The 25,063-nt window shown below is 40.2% G+C and overlaps 1 protein-coding gene across 1 annotated transcript in view; it reads right to left on the bottom strand.

The window, feature by feature from the left end:
• Positions 1–25,063, bottom strand: part of LOC148113860 (vomeronasal type-2 receptor 26-like) — a 56,521-nt gene that overhangs the window by 3,854 nt on the left and 27,604 nt on the right. Inside the window, exons 6-11 of the mRNA XM_087893472.1 lie at positions 14,324–14,614; positions 12,063–12,201; positions 11,114–11,291; positions 9,700–10,545; positions 7,885–8,112; positions 771–897 (exon numbers count right to left, since the gene is read on the bottom strand). Of these exons, the coding sequence (XP_087749598.1) occupies positions 771–897; positions 7,885–8,112; positions 9,700–10,545; positions 11,114–11,291; positions 12,063–12,201; positions 14,324–14,614 (1,809 nt within the window). The remainder of the gene's footprint in view (positions 1–770; positions 898–7,884; positions 8,113–9,699; positions 10,546–11,113; positions 11,292–12,062; positions 12,202–14,323; positions 14,615–25,063) is intronic.

Here is a 25,063-nt window from a genome sequence, read left to right as displayed (position 1 = left end):
GTCTGTTTAGATTAGTGCCACCCCATCCAAGACCAAAGGTGGCAATTCTCCCTAGGCCAAAGAACCCCAAACCCAGAGCCACTCAGTCTTGCAAGGGTTTTGTTTCAACCCATTGCTTCCCATCCAGCCCCTAACAGCCTCCAGGCACTCTCAGAGGGAGGACACAGCATCAATTAACTCACCACGGGCTGAGTCATACAGCTAAGTATCATCAGCATATTGATGATACCTCAGTCCATGGTGATGGATGATCTTATTCAGTAGCTTCATATAAATGTTGAACAGGAGCGGAGAGAGTATATCTCTCCAGTGTAAGCGGTCCAGATTCACTTAATTCAGATGACGGTATAGAAATGTGATGAATACATAAAAACATAACCTAAATTTAAATTATTGTTTGTTTCCCAAAATGCACTGTCAAGAAATTGCTTAACTAACTGAGATCTCTCCTTTACCATTTATTTTAAATCTATCTGAACTGCAATTCCCAAAATTATAGTACGTTCATTCCAGTCAACCTTGAAATCTCTTTACTTTCATAGAAACCATAGATGAAAATATTTATTTTTATGGTCTCGTTTATCTTTCCCAAGTAAAAAAAGATGACATGATATTTGAATAGATGTCTAAGTAATCAACATCTCTCCAGATTTATGGACAAATGAATTAGGGACAAATTTGTACAGAGATGGTAAACTACTGTTTATAATTAAAGAGTAATATAAGGCACAAAATACATAGCAATGGAATCTCTGCTTTAGATCTCTTACCTGTCTTGTTTGAAATTTTTCCTTCTGGACATTTAAGGCAATCATAGCAGCAAAAGGGCTTTCCTTCTATTTTCATTTTGCTCCAACCTGATGAACATGGAGGATTGCACAAAGAAAAGGGCTGTACCTTTTGGACATTAAGAAAATTGAGAAATTATTACTTAATGTTTCAAGAATTCTTGCATCTGAAGAATTGGATTTGACTAGTATTTAAGGTATATACAGTGGTACCTTGGAATTCAGCTGCTTTGAAACTCACTGAATTCATCATTTGTTTGGTATTCAATGCACAAGCTAAAACTTGTTGATGTTGGCTACTTTGTGACTCACAACCTTATTCTTTATGAGAAAATTTTTTTGTTGTTTACTCATCATTTTTGGTACCTCCCGGTACCCTCCCTCCATAATAATGTCCTCTAATTTTCTCCCATACTAACAATAGTGCATTCCTTATGAAATGTCTTTGAAAGTAACCATGGGTCTTGCTTTTCTCATACCACAAGGCTTGCCAACCCAGTTTTAAATCATGGCCCTCCAGAGTCTGAGCACAAAACTTTTTACATTTCTCATTTAGTTCTTTCTGTCCCCTGTCACTATTATTTTGTCCTTAATTCCAAGTTACAATACCCTGTAACCCTTGTGATACCCTGTGATACTTTGTGTATCACGTTGGTTTGAGCATGTCTAAAAAAGATGTAACTCATAGAAATGATGGTAAATCTGTTGGCAGTAGGTAAACCTCTAAAACAGATTTGAGAAAATAAAAAAAGGATATATGTGTAAGTATTTCTAGGATTAGGGATTGAAATCTTTCAGCAGTTTTGACAATTCCATAATATTATCTACTTGTCAATGTAAATTTAATAAAACAAATAACTAACACAACATATAATACAAATGTTAAAAAATCATTAAAATACAATTAAATAATTTGGCCCAGAAAACAAAATTTAAAAACCCCAATTTTATAAGACAAATTTAAAATTTAAAAATTTAAAAACAATTTAAAAAGAGCTTAGGCCAGGCTGGCCTCCTGGAATAGGAATGTTTTAAGGGAGCAGCAGAAAGTGCACAGATCAGTGATCCTCCGTATCTCCCGGGGGAGCTCGTTCCAGATGGCAGGTGCTCCCACATAGAAGGCTCTCCCCCTGGGGGCCACCAGTCGACACTGTTTCACTGATGGCACCCTAAGAAGCCCCTCTCTATGGGAGCGTACTGGTCGGTGAGAGGCTACTGGTGGCAGAAGGCAGTCTCGTAGATACCCCGGTCTTAGGCCATGGAGCACTCTAAAGGTGATAACCAAAACCTTGAAGCACACCTGGAAGATCATTGGGATCCAGTGCAACTCGCGCAGGAGGGGGTCACATGGGAGCGCCACGTCGCTCCCATAACCACCCATGCAGCCACATTCTGGACCAGCTGGAACCTCCCGGTGCTCCTCAAGGGGAGCCTCATGTAGAGAGCATTGCAGTAGTCCAGGCGGGAAGTGAAGAGGGCATGAGTGACCATATTTAACGAGTCCCGATCCAGAAAGGGACGCAACTGGCGAATCAGGCGAACCTGATAAAATGCCCTCCCAGCCACAGCCGTCAGATGCCCTTATAAAGACAGCTGTGAGTCCAGGAGGATACCCAAGTTGCGAACCCGCTCTGTGGGGGCCAATGACTCACCCCCAATAGTCAGTGATGGCACCAACTGACTATATCGGGATGTCGGAAACCAAAGCCACTCAGTCTTGGATGGGTTGAGCCTGAGTCTGTTTCTCCCCATCCAGATCCATACAGCCTCCAGGCACTGGGACATCACTTCAAGGGCATCATTGGGGTGGTCTGGGGTGGAGATGTACAGCTGAGTGTCATCAGAGTACCGGTGGTACTTCACCCCTCAACCACGGGTGATCTCACCCAGCGGCTTCACATAAATGTTGAACAGAAGGGGCGAGAGGCCCGACCCTTGTGGCACCCCATATACAAGGGACCTCGGGATCAACCTCTGCCCCCCTGCCAACACAGACTGCGACCGGTCAGACAGAAAGGAGGAGAACGACCGCAACACGGTGCCCCCCACCCGTATTGGTCAATATTTTGTATTAACAAAATATTGTCCAACAGGCCAGAAACACACATTGGGAGAAGCAAGCAGCCTTAGTCATTTTACAAACAACACTTAAGATATGAGAAATGCAACTCTATTGCAAAAATATGATGTTGAGTAAATGTTAACCAATTAAATAAGTACACAGGCTGGATGCTGGGATGGCTATGTTGTACGAAGCATATATCCTTAAGTAACCAAGTGACAGAAAGTGGTATAATTTAGGAAATGCAGCCATATTGGTTATTTTTTAAGACTCTTTTGTTATTTGTATAATCAAGCAAGGTGTTGATTGTATCTTGCTTGATTAATAATCATCAAATAATAATCAATAGTCACCTGCAAAGTCATGGAATCAATCATCAATCAATCCATTACCCTCCACCTAGAAAAAAACAACCTACTCTCTAATAAACAATTTGGTTTCAGAAAAAAATATCCTGTAATCTACAACTTCTATACTGCAAAAACATATGGACTACAAATCTTGATCAGGGCAAAGCTATAGATGCAATTTACATAGGCTTCTGTAAAGCCTTTGATTCAGTGGTACATGACAAACTACTTCTAATACTAAAATCCTATGGCATCTCCGGACCCCTCCATAATTGGATAACTGTGTTTCTGTCAAATGGTCAAAATAGGGAGCGCCCTATCATATCCTGCTAATACCTGTTAATAGCAGAGTTCTAGGACCAAGATTCTTCATACTATACATAAATGACCTTTGTGATCTTATTATAAGTAACTGCATTCTCTTCGCCATTAATGTTAAACTATTTAACATTACCAACAATGCTGCTACCCTTCAAAAAGACCTTGACTTTGTGTCAGAATGGTCAAAAAATTGGCAACTCCAAATCTCAACCAACAAATGCTCTGTCTTTCACATTGGCAAAAAGAATCTGAACACTAAATACAAGCTAAGTGGACATGACCTTGTAGATGACCCTCATTCTGTCAAGGACCTTGGAGTACTCATATCAAATTATCTAAGTGCCAAAGCCCACTGTAACAACATCACCAAAAAGGCATTAAGGGTTGTAAAGCTAATCTTGCAAAGCTTCTACTCCGGTAATATTACACTACTAACCAGAGCATACAAAACATTTGCTAGACCAATTCCTGAATACAGCTCATCTGTCTGGAACCTACACTGCATATCAGACATTAATACAATTGAGCGCGTCCAGAAATATTTTACAAGAGGAGTCCTCCACTCTTCTGCTTGTAACAAAATATCCTACCAGACACCAGACTTGAAATTCTGGGTTTAGAAAATTTAGAACTACGCCACCTTTGGTATGACCTAAGCATAGCTTATAAAATCAACTGCTATAATGTCCTACCTGTCAATGACTACTTCAGCTTCAACCACAACAATACACGAGCACACAATAGATACAAACTTAAAGTAAACTGCTCCAGACTTGATTACAGAAAATATGACTTCAGTAACAGATTATTAATGCCTGGAATACACTACCAGACTCTGTGGTCTCATCCCCAAACCCCCAAAACCTTAATGTAAAACTGTCTACTGTTGACCTCACCCCATTCCTATCAGGTCTGTAAGCAGCGTGCATAAAAGCACCAGCGTGCCTATCGTCCTTGTCCTAATGTTCCCTTTAATTGTATTCATTTTATGTATTCAATTCATGATTATACTTATATATATTATCTAATATGTACTCGACAAAATTAAATAAATAAAAATAAATAAATGTCCTTTGCCACAATTGGTGAAATGACGAAGAGAATCCTCAGAAAGGATTCGTTTCTAAAATGAAATTATGTCTTAATGGCTCCAAGGATCATCTATATTGTCTACTTGAAAGGATGTTTAATTGCTTCTTTGGAAGAACTGTGGAAGACTTCCATAACCAGAAGAACCTTGTATTTAATAATTTGAAGTTCTAAGTGGAAATCATTCTTGCACTACAACATTATAAAAGAATGTATATCACAATGAAAAGTCCATTTTAAATTTGATGGAAAATTAGATTTCCAGTATTGGTTCCATGCACTGCATTTATAGCTTTACTTGGTGATTTATATTATGTTAACTAGTTTTTTCCAATGTAAAACTCCAAACAATTTTCAGACAGATATTTTACAATAACATGATTCATGGCATATTTATAAATAGTAGATATTTTACCCTTTGGCTACCAAGCAGTATCTTCTTACCTTTACTTTTTTATTTTACTTCTCTTACACTACTTTTGCTTATATATTTTTTTCTAAAAAGTGATATGGTATCTGGGTTAGTTATCCAATCATTACATCTTAATGAAATATTTTTAATGTGTTTGGAATGTTGTTTTCTCTGAGGCCCATGGTAATTTCTTTTAGTATCAAATCTGCATCTACTGACCAAGTCAAAGCAGAACCCTGAAAGATGTATCTAGTCTCCCCTTATGGAAATGCCTTAACCTTTGAGGCAGATTAAGTTGCAAACCATTCTATATTCAAATATGCTATGAAAATTCAACCATCGTGAGCCACCATTTCAGAATCATTTATTTCTTCAGTTTTAACATAAATGAACCACTCAGTGAATATTGTATGTTCAAAGACAAAACACTTGTAGAAATATGTGTAAATAATGAATTACCATTTGAATATTCGGGAGCCAAAGAGCCTTTTCTGCCATGACTCCCACCCTCTGGAACATTGTTTTCCTTGAGAGAAAATCCACTTGTACTCTTTTAGTCCTGTCAAGAGTATCAAAACCTCACTCTGTTGAGAGGCCTGGAGCCCCAATAGGGGTGTTCATATTGGAGGTGGTTAGTAGACTAGGGAGAAGATGCTGCCTCTGTCCCTTTGTATACTGATTATATAATTTTAGTTAATTTTTAATTTTTACTCATTTGTATATTTCTTTCTTTCTTTCTTTCTTTTATTAAATTTGTATACCGCCCTTCTTCCTGAGGACTCAGGGCGGTGAACAGCCAAGTAAAAACATAAACTACAAACATTAAAATACAATTAAAAAGATATATATAAATTTGGCCCCATGATTAAAAACAATAACAGACAATTAAAAACATTTCAAAAAGTGTTAGGCCAGCCCGGCTTGCTGGAAAAAGAAAGTTTTAAGGGCACGGCGGAAGGCACCGAGGTCTTGGATTCTCCATATCACTGGGGGCAGCTGATTCCAGAGGGTAGGTGCACCCACAGAGAAGGCCCTCCCCCTTGGGGTCACCAGCCTACATTGTTTGGTTGATGGCACCCCAAGGAGGCCCTCTCTGTGGGAGTCACAGGTCGATGGGAGGCCGTCGGTAGCAGCAGGCGGTCTCGAAGATAACTAGGTCCTATGCCATGGAGTGCTTTAAAGGTGATAATCAACACCTTGAAGCGCGCCCGGAAGACCACTGGGAGCCAGTGCAGCTCATGCAGGAGAGGTGTTGTATGGGAGCACTCCCATGCGCGGCTGCATTCTGGACCAGTTGGAGCCTCCGGGTGCTCTTCAAGGGGAGCCCCATGTAGAGAGCGTTGCAGTAGTCCAGGCGAGAGGTGACGAGGGCATGAGTGACTGTGCACAGGGAATCCCGATCAAGAAAGCAAAAGATATTTGCTTTTATGATGTTGTCAGTCACCCAGAGTAGTCTGACGATGAGATGAGTGGCATGTAAATTTAATTAATAAATAAATTTGATCAACACAGAAAAAAATAATAATGGAAATTACTGCAGGATATTGTTGAATATGGTGGGCCAGATAATATTCTCTGCAGAAATATATCAGTGCAATTTTAAAGGCTGATACAGATCCCCATATTTTGTAGAAGCTATGACCAATTAAGAGGTTAGATAACCATATTCTTTTCAGTATATGCTTTCTATATTGTAATAAAATACCTATAGTTTTTAATATAATATTAAACATTGAAGAATGTTTTTTTTTAAAAATGATATATTTTAATCTTTCCTGAAAATGTTTATATTTTTTCTTTTTTCTTAAGACTCAGAAAAATCTGGAGGATGAGGAAAAAGGCTGCATTCTCTTGTTATAGAATGACAATTATCTTATTCAAACAAACCCCAGGATGGAAACACAACTTTGGTTAATTTATGCTTTACTGCTACCTTTGTAGAGAAATACAGGCATTTCATCTATGTTCTGCATTTTTTTTAAATGATGCAAACATGTTCAGTAATTCTAGCTCTGGGGATAAATCATAACTTCCTCAATGGCTTTAGTGTCTCTTTTTCTCACATGGAGATTCAGTGAACACAAATCTTAGCATTGATGGAGTATTAGGGAGATGGTGGGGAAATGGAGAGCCTCTTCTTCCCAGCAGTCCTTATAACTGCATTTACTGCATCTTTGAACAACCCCTTAATCCCTTATGGGGTGGAGTCTGGGCAACTGAATGTTGTGTTAGCAGAGTATTTACTGGCCGGATGCCCTTCCTGATGCCAATGCGGAGAGTTCTTCAGCAGATATATTCTCATTGTGTCCAGAGAGAGAAATATCTGCCTCTACCTAGAATTGAACTCACAGCCTCCTGATTGTGAGGCGAGAGCTCCAACTCTAGGCCCACTGCACCACTCCTAACTGCATTTACTGCATGATGCTAATTAAATGAAGCTGACTTCATAATAGGGTGTTTGGTGTCTGGGTAGGAAAACTTATAATACTTGTATCTGTTACACAGGGAATGTCTCAGGTTGCAATTTTTAGGAAGCTGAGTGTTACTAAAATTTGCCACTTTACATAGTGTTGCTATTTGGGGTCCTGCTTCTAAAACTCCAATGTTCCCAGAAATAATATAAACTCTGGAATAGAGTTTTTCCTTATATTTTGTAAAACCCCCTTTATAGAAATCTCTCTTCTAATCAGTGCAAATGTTTTGCGTTGGTTTTTTATTTTAGGGTAATCATGTTCACAAGTCACTTTGAGAAAAGAGTCATTGTATGCCTGTAATTCCTGAAAGAACTTTCTGAAAAATTGAAGCAGTAGGTAAAAATAAAGTAAATTATTCACCATGGTTTGATATTGCTGCCAAAACTACCTGGTTAAACATGGGGGGCCAGATGATCTCCTCTGCAAAAATAGTAAGAAGATTTTCAGGGAGAGTCACTGGAGCTATGTTTCCAATTTTGATACGATGAAATGATTGGTTGGGGAAGGTGACCCAGTTGATAACATCAAATCCAGTAGGTAGCTCTCCTCTTTCATCAAAGTGAACCATTTCTCCAGCACTGTTGTTAAATGAAACAGCTTTCAGATGCCAATGGAACTAAATGAAAATCATTAAAAGAAATTTATAACAATTGGAAGAAATGAACAAGTATGAATGAAGGATCTTTCATAAATTAGATGTTATCCTTTTAAGGCAGACCAATCAGCAAATATAATAAGAGGAATTTTTATTGTTATAGGGTATGATAACAGAAACTTGAATACCTGTAGGAATTTGCTTCTAAGACAGAATTAGTCTCTAACTTCTTTCCTGGGACTAAATTGGCATTTACTTTCTCTTAACAGTCCTTCTAATGAATTTTGCATCCTTTCTAAAAAGCATTTAGGTATTTAGAATTCCTTTAGTATTCCCATGCATGTTGGAAGCAATATTATTATCTATGTCAGTTGGACCAATAATGTTCACCCTTAATGGCACCCTGGTTACTTGCTGTTGCTCACAAGCTCTGGTGTACTAAAATATTGTGAGCATTTGATCTATGAGGAGCCAACCAAAAAATTGTTATGGTATGTATATTGATCACTCTTCAATGCCATCCTTTCTTTTTTTCTTATGTATCTCATACTCTTCTCTTCACTGTAGAATCAAAATGTAGGACCCCAAGAAAATAATTAAGACTCACTGCAGCTCAATGCCCTTCCTTCCTTCCTTCCTTCCTTCCTTCCTTCCTTCCTTCATTCATTCATTCATTCATTCATTGAATGAAGGAAGATATCGTGCCTGATACGCACGATACCAGACCTCGTGACTTTTCGGTGGGCCCTGAAAACACACCTATTCCATCTAGCCGGGCTGGCTTGATCCCATCCTCAGTTTTAATTGAATTCGGTTTTAATTGGGTTGTTTTTAAATCTTGGGCTGAAATTATTTAATTGTTTTTTAAACTGTTTTTAAATTTTATATGCAATGTTTTATCTCGGCTGTGCACCACCCTGAGTCCCGCAGGAGAAGGGCGGTATAGAAATAAAAATAAATAAATAAATAAATAAATAAATAAATAAATAAATAAATAAATAAATTCACTCCTATCATAATCTTCTCCTCACTATGAAATCAAAACTCAGAACTCAAGCAAATAAGCAAAGATAATTACAGTATTTATTCTTAACATAGAACACTAAAAAAATTGCACCCAGAAACAAGTGGAGGGAACTTCTGCAGAGAGCTTATATTTCAAAAATGAAGGCAAAATGATGCATGCATACCTATTCATAAGTAACTACATAATAGATCTCAAGGTATTTCAAGCTCTCCTTTTATTTAGATTCAGAGCTTCCTAATGGAATATTTTGATAGAATTATCATAAACCACTGTGGAATACAAGGACACATTCCTTATATCCTATTAAACAGACACATTCATTTGGTAACTGATTTACCCCACACTCCTTCCAAAACTTCCTTGAATTAACATATGGCATTGCCTCCTTCTCACTGTGCATTGTTGCACCCCATGTTTAGTGTTATCTGGAATTATTATTTGAAGTTCTGACATATCACTTTTGAGTTAGTTTAGCTTCAGAATATTCTTATTAGCTGTACAATTCTAAAATACTAGCTGAATATTTATATGACTGGCCCTTATATAAATATATAATATATTTTCATTCATGTCATTTTCACCTGCCACGACTGTTGACTGAGTTCCCAACCATTTCCTCTTTTTCTGCTCTTAGATGAAAGCATGGCTTGCAGAGCATGGGCCACTGCATAGACAGCATTGTAAATGCTGTAACTTTGTCCAGTAATACTAGATTCAATCACAGATTCAGGAAGGGTCTCCAGTGACTCCTCACCAGTGCATTGATTGTCACTGTCCTCATCTAACCCAGCATTTGGGAAAGAACATTCAAATGCATTTTCCCAAAACACTCTTGTCAAACTGTCCTCTTCTTCTGAAGAAGGCTTTCTCGTCTGAATAAATTTCTTAAACCCTAATATTTCCTTTGAGGAAACTGCCAACGATAGTGCACCATGGATGAAATCCAGTCCCCTGTATCTTTGAAAGCGGAGTGATGTGAATTCCATCTGTGCTGGCATGACCCAAACTTTATCTTTTCTCTTTATTGGCATCTCTTCATATTCTGAACCAAATGGCAACATTCTAAGAAAGGTCATGTTGTCACTTTCACCATAAGTGATTACAACATTGGCAGTACTTCTCATAATAGCCTTATAGAGCAAAACATAAGAATTAAGTTGAATTTCAATATCGTTGATAACAGATTCCATTGGCATTTCTTCCATGAAATCAAAACAGATGCCTTTCTTAGAAAATTTCTCAAGCTTATTCTGGATGAAACTCTTCCCCTTTTCAGGGTTTTGGACAATGAGCCCAATCCATTTCCACTGGAAGTGAAACAACAATTGGACCAGCCCCATAATTTGAAGGTCTTCATTTGGAAATAATTGACGGAAGAAAGCAGCTTGTATGTTGTCATCTATCTCTGCAGTTGAACCATATATGAGCTAGGAAAAAAGAAGAAATTAGAGTATATATTTCCAAATCATTTATGTCTATTTTAAGGATCTTATTTAAATATTAATATTCTCCAGGCATGGGCAGAGTTTACTACCATTTGAATAATTTCTATGATAATTGTTTAGTTTTTTTAAAATAAACAGGAAACGGCAGAATTGATTACTATTTGCATATTCCCGTACAATTTCTATGATAATTGTTTCTTTTTGTTTTAATAAACAAAGCTCCAGAAATGTCAGAACTTCAAGAATGAATTGAAGTTGGATTATGCTATGTTTACACACGTTTCTATGACATGATTTACCCTGTAGATTATGTATACATAACATTCTAACATTTTGAATCATTCCTCTTTGTCCCACCCTGGATGAAATATATTTTGATGTTTAGGTTGATTGTGATTTTAACTATATGAGGTGATGTTATTCCTTTGTTTTGAATGTTTCTGACACTAATAGATTCATAAAGATAAAAGTTTGGAATAGAAATTAAACTAAATCAAGTTAGAAATACTGTATTTAGATTTGACTCCTTTCTTTATAGGATGGCTCTTACCTGTGGGATCTTATATATATTCAGAATGTTTGACATGAACTGACCAACGTAAGCATTATGTCCTGCAATCACAGATATTACATTGTCCTTGAGGTCACATTTGTAGTTTGGGATGAACCTTTCCTTCGTAGAGAGAAGCTCCATGGAAGCCAGATAGATCCATCTTCCTGTGAAATAGCTATTAGAGATATGGATACCGAGAGTGATGTTTGGCAAGATCCTGGAATTCTCATTGATTTCTTTGATTGCAAATTCCAAAGCCAAGATGTGCTGGTAGTTTTGCATATAATATCTGAAATGAATTTTACAACATCTGTTGCCAAATCTGGAATTGGCTGCATTCTAATTGTATCACACAAGTTTAGATTGTGCAGGCCATATGCACTGATACAGGTTGATGCACTAGCATCAAAGAAACCATTTGTTTAAAATATTCAGGAAAGAGGTCAAAGCAATATAACAATCCATATGCATTCAGGCAGCCCAATTGCAAAATGCAATAAACATCAATAATTAGTGGGGGGGTTCTTAATTGGGAAGACTATAATTAATTTTACTTTGTACCCTAATTTTCTACTTTACTTACTCAATACACTGGAAATTTCTGAGGAATATTTGATATAATATCTGCATGTAGGACTAACTGCAATCATGCACACCTTAACGTATTGCTGGTATGAAGCAATGCTCTGCAGGCATTTATTTCATGTGTACTTCATCAAGTCATAGAGATATGAAAAAAGTGTATTAAAATTTAACTGATACCTGCTAGAATGGTACCAAAGCCAAAAAAATAACAACACATTGGAAAATATCTTGTGTAACAGATGGAAACTGAAGCAATATTATTTAGAAATAATAGTGCAGGATAGGCAATATAACATTCATCCTCCATCCTAATTCAATCATGTCACAGGCTTTAACTATTTTCTGTATTTGCATTCCATACATTAAATCACCAAACAATTCAACTGATGGACTTCTTCTGAATGTTACTTCATCAGATATCATGCAAATTTGAGATGAAATGCCCGCAATGACTAAATCTTCTGAATGATATTGCTTGTGCTTAATAAAAGGCTGATCTCCTACAGAACATTTAGGAAGAATTGTATCAGCTTCTACAAAGAAGGACAATATTGCTACAGATGCAAAGAATAATATCATTTTGCAGACCAATTTATCTCTCTCCATGAATATTAAGCATTTGAAATAGGACAGCCTGAGATACAGTGTTCCACAAGGCTGCTATAAAGTAGAGGTTTCCTTTTTTAAAAAATCAGAATGACAGGACTTTGTCCTCTAGCTGTAGCTTTGGAGAAAAAAGAATATTGCATCTTTATTGTTGTGGAAATACATTACTTTTAGTATATTCTGTAACGCCTTAGAGATTGAAAATAAGAATGAATTATCATGATTGTAGAGAACTATACATGCTCAGGTGCACAAACCAACTTGTGATACACAGATTATTGTAACCTGCAATTAAGGACAAAATAATCACGAGGGGGTACAGAGAGAACTAAATGAGAAATGTAAAAAGTTTTGTTCTCCAGGATCTGCAGTTTGCTTCCAACTGAGAAAACAGCTGAATTCAAATGGAAATTTCAGTCATCAATTAAACAATAAAGTAAATCAAATCAAATTGCATTAAATGAAACTTGGATCTGACTGTTAAGAAGCATCTTTCTCTTCAGATATTCCTTCCTTCCTTCCTTCCTTCCTTCCTTCCTTCCTTCCTTCCTTCCTTCCTTCCTTCCTTCCTTCCTTCCTTCCTTCCTAGAGAGACCCATACTCTTTCTGTATATATATACATACACATAAATATAAATGTACTAAACATACATAGATCTTTTCCAGACTTTGTTGTTTCAGTAAAAGAGAATATATGTAGCTAAAGGTTGAACTGTCTGGACCTTAGTGCTCTCTGAGCTTGGTTGTTTTCTTGCAGATTTTTATTGGAATAGTAGATAACATCATCTGTACTCCAAAGGAGTAGGGTTTGCTCTCATTGTACATAGTGGCTTGCCCTGTCACTGAAACCTTTGTGGTTCCTTGATTAGGCTGTTGTTTACTGTTAGTTTGTTTGACTGCATTACTAGTTTCTTGATTGGACTTGATTACTTGGTTATTGGTCTAGCATTAATCTTTCTGTTGATTGCTGGTGAGGAGGCATATTGAACTTTTTGTTTTGTTTTTGGTTTTTGATTGTCTCTTTTGAATGATATATAGTTGTTATTGTTGTAACCTCTATATGCATTTTTGGACTTGCTTGGTCTCTGATTATCAGTTTAAACTAGGCATTTCCATCATGACATCTAATGACATTTACTGGTTGGTCTTCATGGATCTGCTCTCCTAACTTTCTGACTTTTGTCCTACACAGGGCCTGTTACAGTCCTTACACTATATGTTGTATACACTATATGGTGTATTTCTACTCTGGGACAGCTGTGTCTTTTGATTTACTTTGGATAAATTCATGTGGTTTGCACTTTGCTGTATATTATTTACTATAGTAAGTAATTGTAAGTTGTATTAGTTATTTGTGTTATGAAATTTACATTGATAAGCAGCTAATATTATGGAAATGTCAAGACTGCTGAAAGATTTCAATCCCTAATCCTAGAAATACTTACACATATATCCTCTTTTTATTTTCTCAATTCTGTTTTAGATGTTTATATATTGCCAAAGATTTACCATCATTTATACGAGTTACATCTTTTTTTTCTCTTTTCTTATGTCTTTGGGTTATTAATTTTTTTAATGGTAGTACAAAATGGCAAAAACCAGGTTCACACTTTATTTCTCACATTTCTCCTTTCCTTTCATTTTTTTCATTAGCTTTTACCTCCTGGTTTTCCTATGGGTCTCTCTTTTCTATGATAAACTTATATAATTCTTACAGCAGCTATTTTATATTTCTCTATTTCTCACAAAATAGCGCCCAATCTGATGTGTAAAGAAACCATTTTATAAGGACTACATTCCATATTTTATTCCTGCACACTTGTTTGCAATCAATTTTACAAAATGGACAGCAATTTCTTAAGGAGACAATTGAGATTTATATCACAATTTGGAAACTTTATAGCATGCTGGATCAAAAGAGTCAGTTTTGTTTCTTTACCAACTGTTCTTTTCTGTTCAGATCAGGCCTCAGAACAATAATGTAGCATTTTGGGGCAAAAATGCAGCCCAGCAAACCAGCTGCAGAAGCCAAAGTAGAAAAGATCTCTTCAGCCATCATGTACTTCCCCTTCGTGCTGAGATAGGTGGGAACAAATGATATCCAGTCACTGCAAAAGACTAACATGCTGAAGGTGATAAATTTGGCTTCATTGAAACTATCTTCTAGTAGCTTCCTAGCAAAGAAAGCCACTGTAAAACTGATAGCAGTCAAAAAACCCATAAAACCAAGGGTGCTATAAAACATGAAGGCTGAACCTTCATTACATTCCAGGACAATTTCTTCAGCCATAGAGTGCATTTCTGAATCTGGGAATGGGGGAGAAATTGCCAGCCATATACTACTGATGGTGACTTGCACTAGGGAGAAGAAAGAACGATAACATTGGCCAGCCTTTTCCCCCACCCATTTCCTCATTTTGGAGTCTGGCTTGGTGGCCATGAAAGCAAGGACCACTATGATTGTTTTGGCCAATACACAGGAAAGGGCTACAGAGAAGATAATGCCAAAAGTCGTTTGTCGCATGAGACACTTTACTTGGTCAGGTTCCCCAATGAAAAGCAAAGTGCAAAGAAAGGAGAGGAGGAGAGCAATGAGAAGAATGTAGGTGAGGTTTCTATTCTTGGCTTTGACAATGGGAGTATCTCAGTGTTTAATGAAGATATGCAGCACCAAAGCTGAGATGAAAGAAAAGAAGAAAGCAATAGTTGTCAGGCTAACGCCCAGAGTTTCTTCAGAAGACAAAAATATGATGTGTTTTGGAATGCAAAGATTGTGAGGTTCATTCGTATATTTATATTCTGAACACGGGAAACAGTCATCAGCATCTGAAAAAGAAATTATAGCACTCATATTTATAACTGTTTTGATCGAATGGGAGGAAAGATGACTAATGAAACTTTCTAAGCTAAGTGTTTTCAGTTTGCTCTGATAGAGTGTGATCAAGGAGATTTAACATGCCTGTCATCAACATTTGTATGATAAAAAAAAAGGTTGAGACTCTAGAAAGAATGCAGAGAAGAGCAACAAAGATTATTAGGGGACTCAATGCTTAAACATATAAAGAGCAGTTACTGGAACTGAGTATGTAAAGTTTGATGAAAAGAAGGACTAGGGGAGACTGTCAGGTTTCGATGCTATCTCAAAATAAATGAATTTCTAAACTGCCGATCTTTAAGGAAATTTTCTCTTTATTCAAGCACAGCAATCTGATCCTGACTCTTCCGTGGTCAGTACTGAACTTTGCCCCCCAATCCCTCCCTTTCCGATCCCCAATTCTCTGCTTCTCATTGGCTATCTTCCAAGTCACTTTCCTGATTCCTTCTTCGTCAGATCACATGAATGTCTCCCCCCTCCCCATCTCCGAGGAGACAGAATCTTCAAAGGGATTTAGCAGGCAAAAGTTCAGGCTTCTCCTCCCTTTATTTATATGTCAGTGCTGGGACGCTGACATCCGGCTCCTCTCCCTTCACTCTCCTAGTGAGGCCTGCACGAGACAAACAACAAGTTTAGTACCATTACCCTGTCCGAGGGTGTGTCCCACCCCGTCCCGGCTTGTCCGGGTGATCTGCATGGAATTTAGCTATAAGGCTAAATAAGGTCAGCTTGAATTTCTGTGCTCTTCACCCAGGAAACTTCTGACAAGGGGTAACCCTTCCACTTAATTAAGTATTGGAGGCGCCCTCTGTGCCACCTCGAATCAAGAATTCGCTGTACTTCATAGTGGGTATGGCCTCCAATAATCAAGGGTCCTGGGGGATCACGTGGCACCATCCTTAAAGTTGACCCTACCACAGTCTTCAGGAGGCTACTGTGAAAAACGGGGTGTATCCTCCCTCGTAACCGGGGCAACTGCAATTGTACTGTAACCGGGTTGATTATTTTTACTATTGGAAATGGTCCTATGAATTTTGGGCCCAGTTTCCTGGTCGGGAGTCTGAGTCTTAAATACTTGGTGGAGAGGTAGACCTTCTCCCTTACTCGGAACGGCCTTTGGGAGGCTCGGTGCTTATCTGCTTGTTTCTTATAAGACCATGCTGCCTTATCTAATGACCTCTTGACGTTCTCCCAGGTTTCTCTCAGCATTGCCATCCAGTCGGTCAAGCTAACTGAGGAAGGAGGTTCCCTTGGGTACTCTGGCATGGGGACGAAATCCATGCCACTCACTATCTTAAATGGGGTTAGTCCTGTAATACTGTGGACAGCATTGTTATATGCAACCTCCACAAACGATAAGAGGTCCGCCCAGTTCGATTGTTGGTAGTCAATGTAGCACCTCAGGTACTGCTTTATCATGACATTCAATCTCTCCGCCCCGCCCCCATTGGTGCTCGGGTGAAACGCTGAGCTGAGGCCTTGGGATGATCCTATGGATCGAAGGAATTCCCTCCAGAACTTCGCTGTAAACTGGACACCTTGATCAGAGATGATTCTTCTGGGTACTCCATGCAGGTGGTAGATGTGTTTCACGAACAGTTTGGCCAATTGGCGGGCTGAGGGTAGTCCGCTGCAGGGTATGAAATGTGCCTGTTTGGAGAATACGTCTATTACAGTCCAGATCACTGTGTTTCCGCCGCTCCTCGACAGTTCGACTATGAAGTCCATAGCAATCTCCTCCCATGGCCTTGACGGTTCAGCTACTGGCTGCAGCAGCCCCGGAGGTCTTCCTGGTCGGGTTTTCATTGTGGCACAGATGGTACAACTTTTTACATAGCTGTCTACGTCTTTTCTCATGTGGGGCCACCAAAACTGTCTCCGTGCTAAATGCAGAGTCTTTAGGAAACCGAAATGCCCCGCTGGTTTAACGTCATGACTCCTCTTGAGGACCAGGGTGCGTAGAGTCTCTGGGACATAAAGTTTTGTCCCTCTCCATGCTAGGCCATCTCTCTTTGTCAAGAGATGTTGATTGTCTCAGAACCAGAGGTCCGCCAACGTTTCTGCCTTGAGCCTTGTCATCAGGTCACTTGCTGGTTGCCCCTGCTGGTCGCGATGCTGCTGTCTGGTGGTTACCTGACCCACTCCTTGGGCAAAGGGGATGATGGCATTCACCACCTGCTCCCGATCACTGTTGTATTGGGGCATTTGGGAGAGGGCATCGGCCAGAAAGTTCTTCCCCCCTGGGATGTGCTTCAGCTCGAAGTTGAAATGATTGAAGTATTGGGCCCACCAGACTTGCCTGGGCGATAACTTCTGTGAGGTCTTGAGGGCCTCCAGGTTTTTATGGTCAGTCCAAACTTCGAATGGTGTTTGGCCTCCTTCTAGCAGATGTCACCAGGTTAACAGTGCCCACCTCACTGCAAATGCTTCTTTTTCCCACACCGCCCATCATCTCTCTGTGTCGGTGAGTTTGCGGGATGTGTAGGCACAAGGTTGTAGGTCCCCCTGGCTGTTCTTTTGGAGTAGGACTGCCTCCACTGCCACATCGCTGGCATCTGCTTGGATGACAAAGGGTTGTTCGGGGTCAGGATGCTTCATGACCGGTTCTTTTGCAAACATTTGTTTTAGTGTTTCAAATGCCTGTTGGCAGGCTGGGTCCCACTGTAGAGGTTGTCCTGGGCGGGGTTTTGTTGTCGGACTCCCTGTCTTTAGGAGGTCCATCAGAGGTTTGGCAATTCTTGCAAAGGAGGGGATGAATTGCCTGTAGAAATTTGTGAACCCCAGGAAGCTTTGCAGTTGTTTGCGGGTGTGCGGGGGCTGCCAGTCTAGGACTGATTGTACTTAAGCCGGGTCCATCTCTATCCCCTCATTTGACACTCGGTAACCTAAATAGCCTAACCGCGATTGGTGGAACTCATTTTGACAGTTTGACATAGAGGTTCGTTTTCAGCAGTTTTTCCAGCACTTTGCGGATGAGGGGTATGTGTTCGTCTATGGTCTCCATGTAAATGAGAATGTCATCTAGGTAGATGAGGACCCCCTTATAGAGGTGGTCATGTAGAACTTCATTTATCAATTGCATGAACACCACTAGGGCTCCCTGTAGCCCAAATGGCATCACCTTGAATTGGAAACTTCCCAGGGGGCAGTTGAATGCTGTCTTCCACTCGTCACCTTCCCTGTGGCGTATTCGGTAGTAGGCTTCACGGAGGTCTAGTTTGGTGAAAACCTTCCCCTTGGCCAGGTGGGCTAGCATGTCTTTCATGAGGGGGAGGGGATATAAGTTGTGTATGCAGACCACATTGATAATGCAAAAGTCAACTACCAGATGCATAGAGCCATCTTTCTTCTCTTTGAAAAGGACCGGTGCTGCGACTTGCAGTTTGGCTGGCTCAATGAAACCCCTTTGTAGGTTCTTGTCTATGTAGTTTCGCATTTCTTGCATTTCACGGGGCGTCATGGCATACAATTTAGGTAGTTTTGCCCAGGGATGATTTCGATGGTGCAGTCGGCATCGTGGGGTGGGGGGGTAGGATGTCACACTCGGTCTTGCTAAATACCTCTGCTAGGTCTTGGTACTCTTTTGGGATCTGTTCTGCTTCATGGGAGCTGTTGGATGTGGCCCCCAGCTGCTTTGCAATGCGCTTTGGGAGGGGCCTTTGTGTTGGCGCCATCTTCTTTTGTTCAGGCGGGAGAAGTTGGGGCTCGAGTATGGGGGGCATCTGTCCTGGTTGGAGCGGCAGAGGTTGGGGCCCCTTTGCTATCCTCAATATGTGGGTCCCCTCTTGCCACCAGATGATTGGACCCCACTTGTCTAGCCAGGAAAGTCCCAGTATGACTGGATCAGTCATCTTGGGGGCTATTATGAACTGAATTGTTTCCCAGTGATCCCCTAGTTCTAGCTTCACTGGCTCGGTCAGGTGTGTGGCATAAGCTCCGCCTACTAGGGTCCTATCAACTTGCTCAAATCGAATTGGGTGGTTGTGCTTCTTAGCTCGGATCCCCAATTTTAGGACTGTGGGTAGATTAATCAGGCACCTAGTGCAGCCCAAATATATCAGGGCTTGGAAAGTCTCTTGGGTCTCTGTTTTTGGGGCTGTTAGGTGTATGGGGAAAAGGAAAGGATGACCCATTGGGTCATATTCACCATCATCTTCGCTGTCATACGAGTCAGGGGATTGGTCTCCATCATCTTGGACTCTCCTTGTTTCGGTCAGGTGGGCGAAGACCTCTGTGCCTGGGGGGAGATTTCGTGGTGCATCGGTGGTGTGCTTGGGGCCCCGTTCCCATCGTGCCTTTGGCTGTGGGTTTGGCCTTGGGCCCGGGGTTCCACATGCTGCTGCTAGATGGCCCATTCCCCCACATCTGTAGCACCTCATTAGGCTCTGCAGAACGAAGGGCCTTTGGGTAGGCCGTAGTGCCGTGGTTCCTCGTCTGGTATGTGATCTTGGGTCTGATTGGTAGTCAGAGTTTTGATCGATCCCATTTTGGCTCTGGGATAATCTCACCATTAATTAGAGGATGGACCGTGGCTTTCTCCAAGTTGCAATATTCTGAAATAAAACCCGAAGAAGTATTCTCTAATAAAACTCTTTTATTTGTAAAAAGTAACAAAACATCTATCTATCTAATTAGCTACATCTTGGCAGCATTCCTCTTCCGGACCATTCCTGGCAGAGAGAACAAAGGAAAGAGTAGTAATGAAGGAATGAAATGTAGGACATGTGCAGTAATACTGATAAGGAACTTGGCAAACTACAGTAAGTCTATTAGTCCAAAAATATGAAGCTCAGCTGGGAAATACAAGAACGCAGTGACATGGTATCCCCTTCTTTGCCAGTTGAGCGAAACATCAGGTACATCATCAAATAAGGCACATCTTCTTATGCAGATACTCGTGTGGAGCTGCTGGGAGAGGTTTGTTGAGGATGTCAGCAATTTGATCATGTGTAGATACATACTGCATTTTAACAAAACCTTTTTTCACTAAATGTTTTATGTTTTGATAACAGATGTCAATGTGTCTGGACCTAGAACCTGTGAAATGTGATTCAGAAATATAAACCACCGATTCATTGTCTTCCATCACGGTGATTGGTCGAATCGGACGTGTCCAGATATCTGTGACCAAAGCATCAAACCAAGTTAGAGAATTTCATGCATCTGAAACACAAGGATATTCAGCTTCGGTAGATGAACAAGAAACAAAATTCTGTTTACGCACTTGCCAATAAACAGGACATCCATTTAAGGACATCATATAACCTGAAGTACTTTCACGTGATTTCTTATCACTCGCCCAATCAGAATCTGCATAACAACATAATTCTGCATAATCAGTATGTGTTGGTTCTAACAATAATTTCATGTGTTTAGTGTGCTTTAGGTATCTCAATAATTTCTTAACGCATGTCCAATGAAACTGTTTTGCCTTACCTACGTGTCAAGATAAGAGATTAACATTAAGTGCAATATCGGGTCTGGTCCAATTACTAATGTACAACAGTGACCCAATGACTGAACGATAAAGTGTTTGATCCTTGAACTCAGGACTTGCTTCTTGTGTCAAGTTGTGAAAATCTGTTTGCATGGGTGTCTTTGTTGTGTTAGCATCCTTCATGTTGCAATGATGCAAAATTTGTTCAATTTTATCCTCTTGTGAAAGACTAAACCCCTTCTGTGTTTTTTCAATCTGAACACCTAAATAAGTGCTAATGTGACCCAATGATTTCAATGTGAAGTATCTCTGCAAAGCTTTGGCAAAAATCTCACTCATTTGCTTATTTGGACCAATATAAACAATATCATCAACATAAACAAGAACTATCTCATATGCATTGTTAGATCTTTTTGTGAACACGCACTCATCAGTTTTGGACTTAATAAAGCCCATTGAATTTAGTTTGTCAGTAAGACATAAATACCACATTAAACCAGATTGTTTCAGACCATAAAGACTTTTGTTTAGAAACCAGGTATCCCCTTCTTGCTATCGGAACCCTGGAGGACCTTTTACGTAGATCTCTTCATCTAGGTCTGCATGTAGATAAGCTGTGTCAACATTAAACTGGAAAACTTCTAAACCAAGGATAGTTGCAGTTGCTAAAGCAATTTTTACACTCTCAGTTTGAACTGTCGGTGAGTAGGTATTTGTGTAGTCCTCAGGATAATGTTGAGCGAAACCCTGAGCTACAAGTCTGGCCTTGTACAATGACTCACCATTTGGCTTCTTTTTGATTCTGTAGACCCATCGAGTGCCAATGACCTTTTTGTTTGCTGGAGGTTTTGCAGAAACTTTGAGTTTCTTTAGACTGTCCATTTCAGCCTGCATTGCCTCATACCATTTGTCTTGCTCTGAATCAGGAAGCTGCTTGATTTGTGTGAACGTATCAGGTGGAAGTGTAACATTGCAAATCAAAGGCAAGGGTGCTTTTGTCAGTTGCCAAGAATATCGTTGTGGAGGGATTCCCTTTGTGGCCCTCTTGGAACATCTCGGGACAACAGTCCAGTCTGCTTCTGCTTCGTCCTCTTCCTCACATTTGTCGCTAGCGTCAGCATCCGTGGCTTGCGAAGACGGAACATCAGGTTGAGAAGAACAAGTGGAATCTTGATCATCAATCTGCGTAGCATCAGCAGTATCATCTCTAGGAAAATAAACTCCAGGATCATTGGAATGAATCCTGGACCAGTCAACATCTTCCTCAAAATTAGCAGATTGGGAAATCACAATTACATGTTTAGAGTCAATAAATTTGCTCCATTTTGAGTTATCATCAATGCCCATGAATCTCAGTCTCTTTGCTGCTGGACCTCCTTTTCTTCTTTGAGCTAAGGGAATGTTCACCATAGCATATGAACCAAAAATATGGATGTTTTTAAGATCGGGCTTGTAGCCATACAACATGAAGAAAGGAGTCTGATTTGTTACACTGCTCCAAGTACGGTTGACAATGTAATTTGCATATTTTATTGCATCACCCCAGTATATCTTATCAAGGTGGGCGTCTTCTAGGAGACAACGCATCATGGTTTGCAGTACCCCTTGTCTTCTTTCTATGACTCCGTTGTGGGTCGGTGTGTAAGGAGCCGACGTCTGATGAATAATTCCATTCTTACGCATCCCTTCTGGAAATGTTGAGACATGAATTCGGCACCATGATCAATCTGGATTCTGGTGATGCGAACTTGGTGTTGGGTAGAAACAAGGGCTGCAAAGTCTTTAAAGATCTGAAAAGTCTCAGATTTTTCTTTCATAGGATATACATATCCATATCTAGAGTAATTATCAACAATTGTTAGGAAATATTTTCTACCACCAAATGATGGCAGAAAAGGACCAACTATGTCAATGTGAACCAAATCAAAAATGCGTGTTGACAGGCGTGTAGCATGTTTGGGAATGGCTTCTGCTTTGGATTTGGCGTTTTTGCAGACAGCACAATCCAAAAACACCTTACACCCCTTTAGATCCAAACCTTTTGCGAACTCCGGCATCTTCCTAAGAACATAGAAACTGGCATGGCCCAATCTTCTATGCCATTTATGGATACACCTAGAATGCAAAGGTTTACCAGTTAGTGAATTCTCAACATTAACATTTTTATGCGGAACCTCAGGCTTGCTCTGAGCAACCTGTTTACTAATTCTCTTTTTCTTGGCTTTAGGACCCTTTGGAATAGCAACAGGATCTCTCTCTGGAGCATCTCTCTCTGGGCCTGTGCTCTCCCTTTTTGGAGTTTGTATACTTGCCTGTGTTTGTGGTTTAGGCTTTGGCTTTAAGTAATAAACACCACCAATTGTTATGGTTTCAGCAACAATATCTCCATCTTTAACTATGTAACTTGCATTTTCAAGGTGGTGAACCTGGAATTTTAATGCTCTAGACAAGTGACTCTGACTAAGCAAATTACTGGTTGCTGTTGGTATGTAATAAACATCAGGAATGAATGCATCAAGCTCTTCAACATAAACAGTTCCTTTTCCTTTGGCCTGACAAGGATGATTGGAAAAAGAATAAAGTTCACGTAGTTCAGGTTCAGGCTCGTGCATCTCTGTGAAAAGTTCCTTTCTGTAGGTAACATGCAATGCTGCACCACTGTCCAAAGTCCACAGGAGTCGTCTGTCGTACTCTGGTTGAAGTTGTGGATCATTGGTTAAAGCCAATGTGGTGAGTGGAGCTTGTGGATCACGCCGGGGACCACGACGACCTTGTCTTCCACCTCTGTCTCTGCCTCTGGAGTCTATTCCTTTGGGCTGGTATGAGACGGGAGCTGGAACTTGTTGGGGACAATCCCAGGTGGCATGTCCCACATGATTGCAGGTGTTGCACCTTGGCATCCTTGGAGCATAGGCTCTTCCTCAGAAGGGGTGCCTAGCTGGAGCTCTTGATGCGGGTGATCCTCTCAAATGTGGCGTGGCCAACATGAATGCCTCTTCTTCAATTAAAAGTCTACAGACATTGTCCACTATGCGTTGAGCAATTGGGACTTGGTTAATTTTTGTAACAGCATCTTTCCATTCATAATTCAATGAGTTAATGATGATGCTGATCATTTGAATATCATCAATATTATGGCCTCTTTCTCTCAATTCTGTTCTGATTCCTTTCAGTTTGGTCAAATGCCCTCCAATTTGTTCACCGGGTTTCAATCTCGAACCGTGGAGTTCAGACATGAGTAAACATGAAGATTCAATTGAGACAGGTCTGTAGCAATTTTCCAATTCAGCCCAAATTTGTCGGGCTGTTGTATTTGATGGAAAAGTGACCTGCAGTTCAGTATCCATGGACATCAATAATGTTGTGTGAGCTCTAATCTCTAAGTCTCTTATTGCAAAAGTCCATGACTGTGCAGGAGGATTAAAAATCATGCAGTGAGTGCCTTCTCTAAGAAGCAATAGTGTAATCTCACTGACCCAGGCTTTATAATTATGTCCTGACATTTTTAGTTTTGACTCACCAGTTAGTGGAGAGACAGAAAATGCCTGGTAAGGAGCATGCATTTGGTATGCTGGCTGTGCTGGCAGAAATGCCTGTGGTATTTGCTGTGCCTGTTGTGGACCTAAAAATGGTCTTGGTTGTGCCATTGGAGGTGGACCAGGAGCTGACCCTGTTTGCACTTGTGGCTGTGGCACATATGCAGGCATTTGTGGCTGCTGTTGCATTGGAATCTGCAGTATTCCAGCTGCCATTTGTGCTTGAGCTTGCCTTTTCTGCATTGAGCATGGTTGTGTTCCATCTAAAAAGACACCAGCACCACCAGGGGGTGTTGGAGATGGGGTCTGTGGAGACACTTGTGGCATATCAGCTTGAACATTTGAACGAGCGAAGGACACGTTTGCTAGCATCTGCTGCAACAATTCAAAGTGCTCATCTAAGCTCCGTTCTCTTTCAGCTTCCTGTAGTAAATTACTTTCGCCAGCAGATGGTGCTGCACCTTTAGCTTCGGGCAGCCCAGTTACAAGAAATGACTGTGTGGCAGGTTTAATGTAACTTGATCAGGGAGACTTTTATGTGACGTGTGCACTGCTCTCTGTTTTAATTGGCCTGACACAGAATCCACCAGGGGGTGTGTCTTTGGCTCTGAGGAAGAAGGCAAGATGGCGCTTATAGGGATTCTTAAGTCACAAGGCTCTGTCTTATCTTGCTCAAGCATAGACAAATACCTCTTAAACTGAGACAGTTCATTTTCATAATATTTTACGTGCTCACGATAGGATTTGATGGCCATCTCATGCCGAGTGAGTTCAGAGCTTTGAGGAGGATAGTAAATTACTTCTCTCTCTATGTGGGAGGAAGAATGCTCGGCAGTTTGTGAAAACTTTCTTGGCCTAGCACCAAGCACATCATAATCTGAGGGCTCCGGGAGGATAGATTTATAGCA

The sequence above is a fragment of the Pantherophis guttatus genome, chromosome 4 (assembly GCF_059756535.1).
Source record: "Pantherophis guttatus breed Tessera chromosome 4, ASM5975653v1, whole genome shotgun sequence".
Lineage (NCBI taxonomy): Eukaryota > Metazoa > Chordata > Lepidosauria > Squamata > Colubridae > Pantherophis > Pantherophis guttatus.
This window is presented reverse-complemented; position numbering and strand designations above follow the sequence as displayed.